The 279-nt window shown below is 41.6% G+C and overlaps 1 protein-coding gene across 1 annotated transcript in view; it reads left to right on the top strand.

The window, feature by feature from the left end:
- The window catches only part of EMH_0068030 (uncharacterized protein), a gene marked incomplete at both ends in the record, with an annotated part of 5344 nt that overhangs the window by 2594 nt on the left and 2471 nt on the right, over nucleotides 1–279 (top strand). The window contains one exon of the mRNA XM_013498686.1: nucleotides 3–70. Within this exon, the coding sequence (XP_013354140.1) occupies nucleotides 3–70 (68 nt within the window). The remainder of the gene's footprint in view (nucleotides 1–2; nucleotides 71–279) is intronic.

Below are 279 nucleotides of genomic sequence, written 5' to 3'. Positions count from 1 at the left end.
AGCAGCAGCAGCAGCAGCAGCAGCAGCAGCAGCAGCAGCAGCAGCAGCAGCAGCAGCAGCAGCAGTTTACGTATGGAGCGGCGTCGGCTGTCTCTGCAGCGGAAGCTAAATGACCTCAACAGAAGAATAAACAAACCAGAGTATTTCACTGTCTCCTTTTTTGTTTTTTTTTGTCTCCTTTTCCTTTTTTTTGTCTCCTTTTTGTTTTTTTGTCTTTTTTTTGTCTCCTTTTTTGTTTTTTTTTGTCTCCTTTTTTGTTTTTTTCTTGTCTCCTTTTTC

The sequence above is a fragment of the Eimeria mitis genome, genomic scaffold, assembly GCF_000499745.2.
Source record: "Eimeria mitis Houghton genomic scaffold, Emh_scaff3634, whole genome shotgun sequence".
In the NCBI taxonomy this organism is placed as follows: domain Eukaryota; phylum Apicomplexa; class Conoidasida; order Eucoccidiorida; family Eimeriidae; genus Eimeria; species Eimeria mitis.
This window is presented reverse-complemented; position numbering and strand designations above follow the sequence as displayed.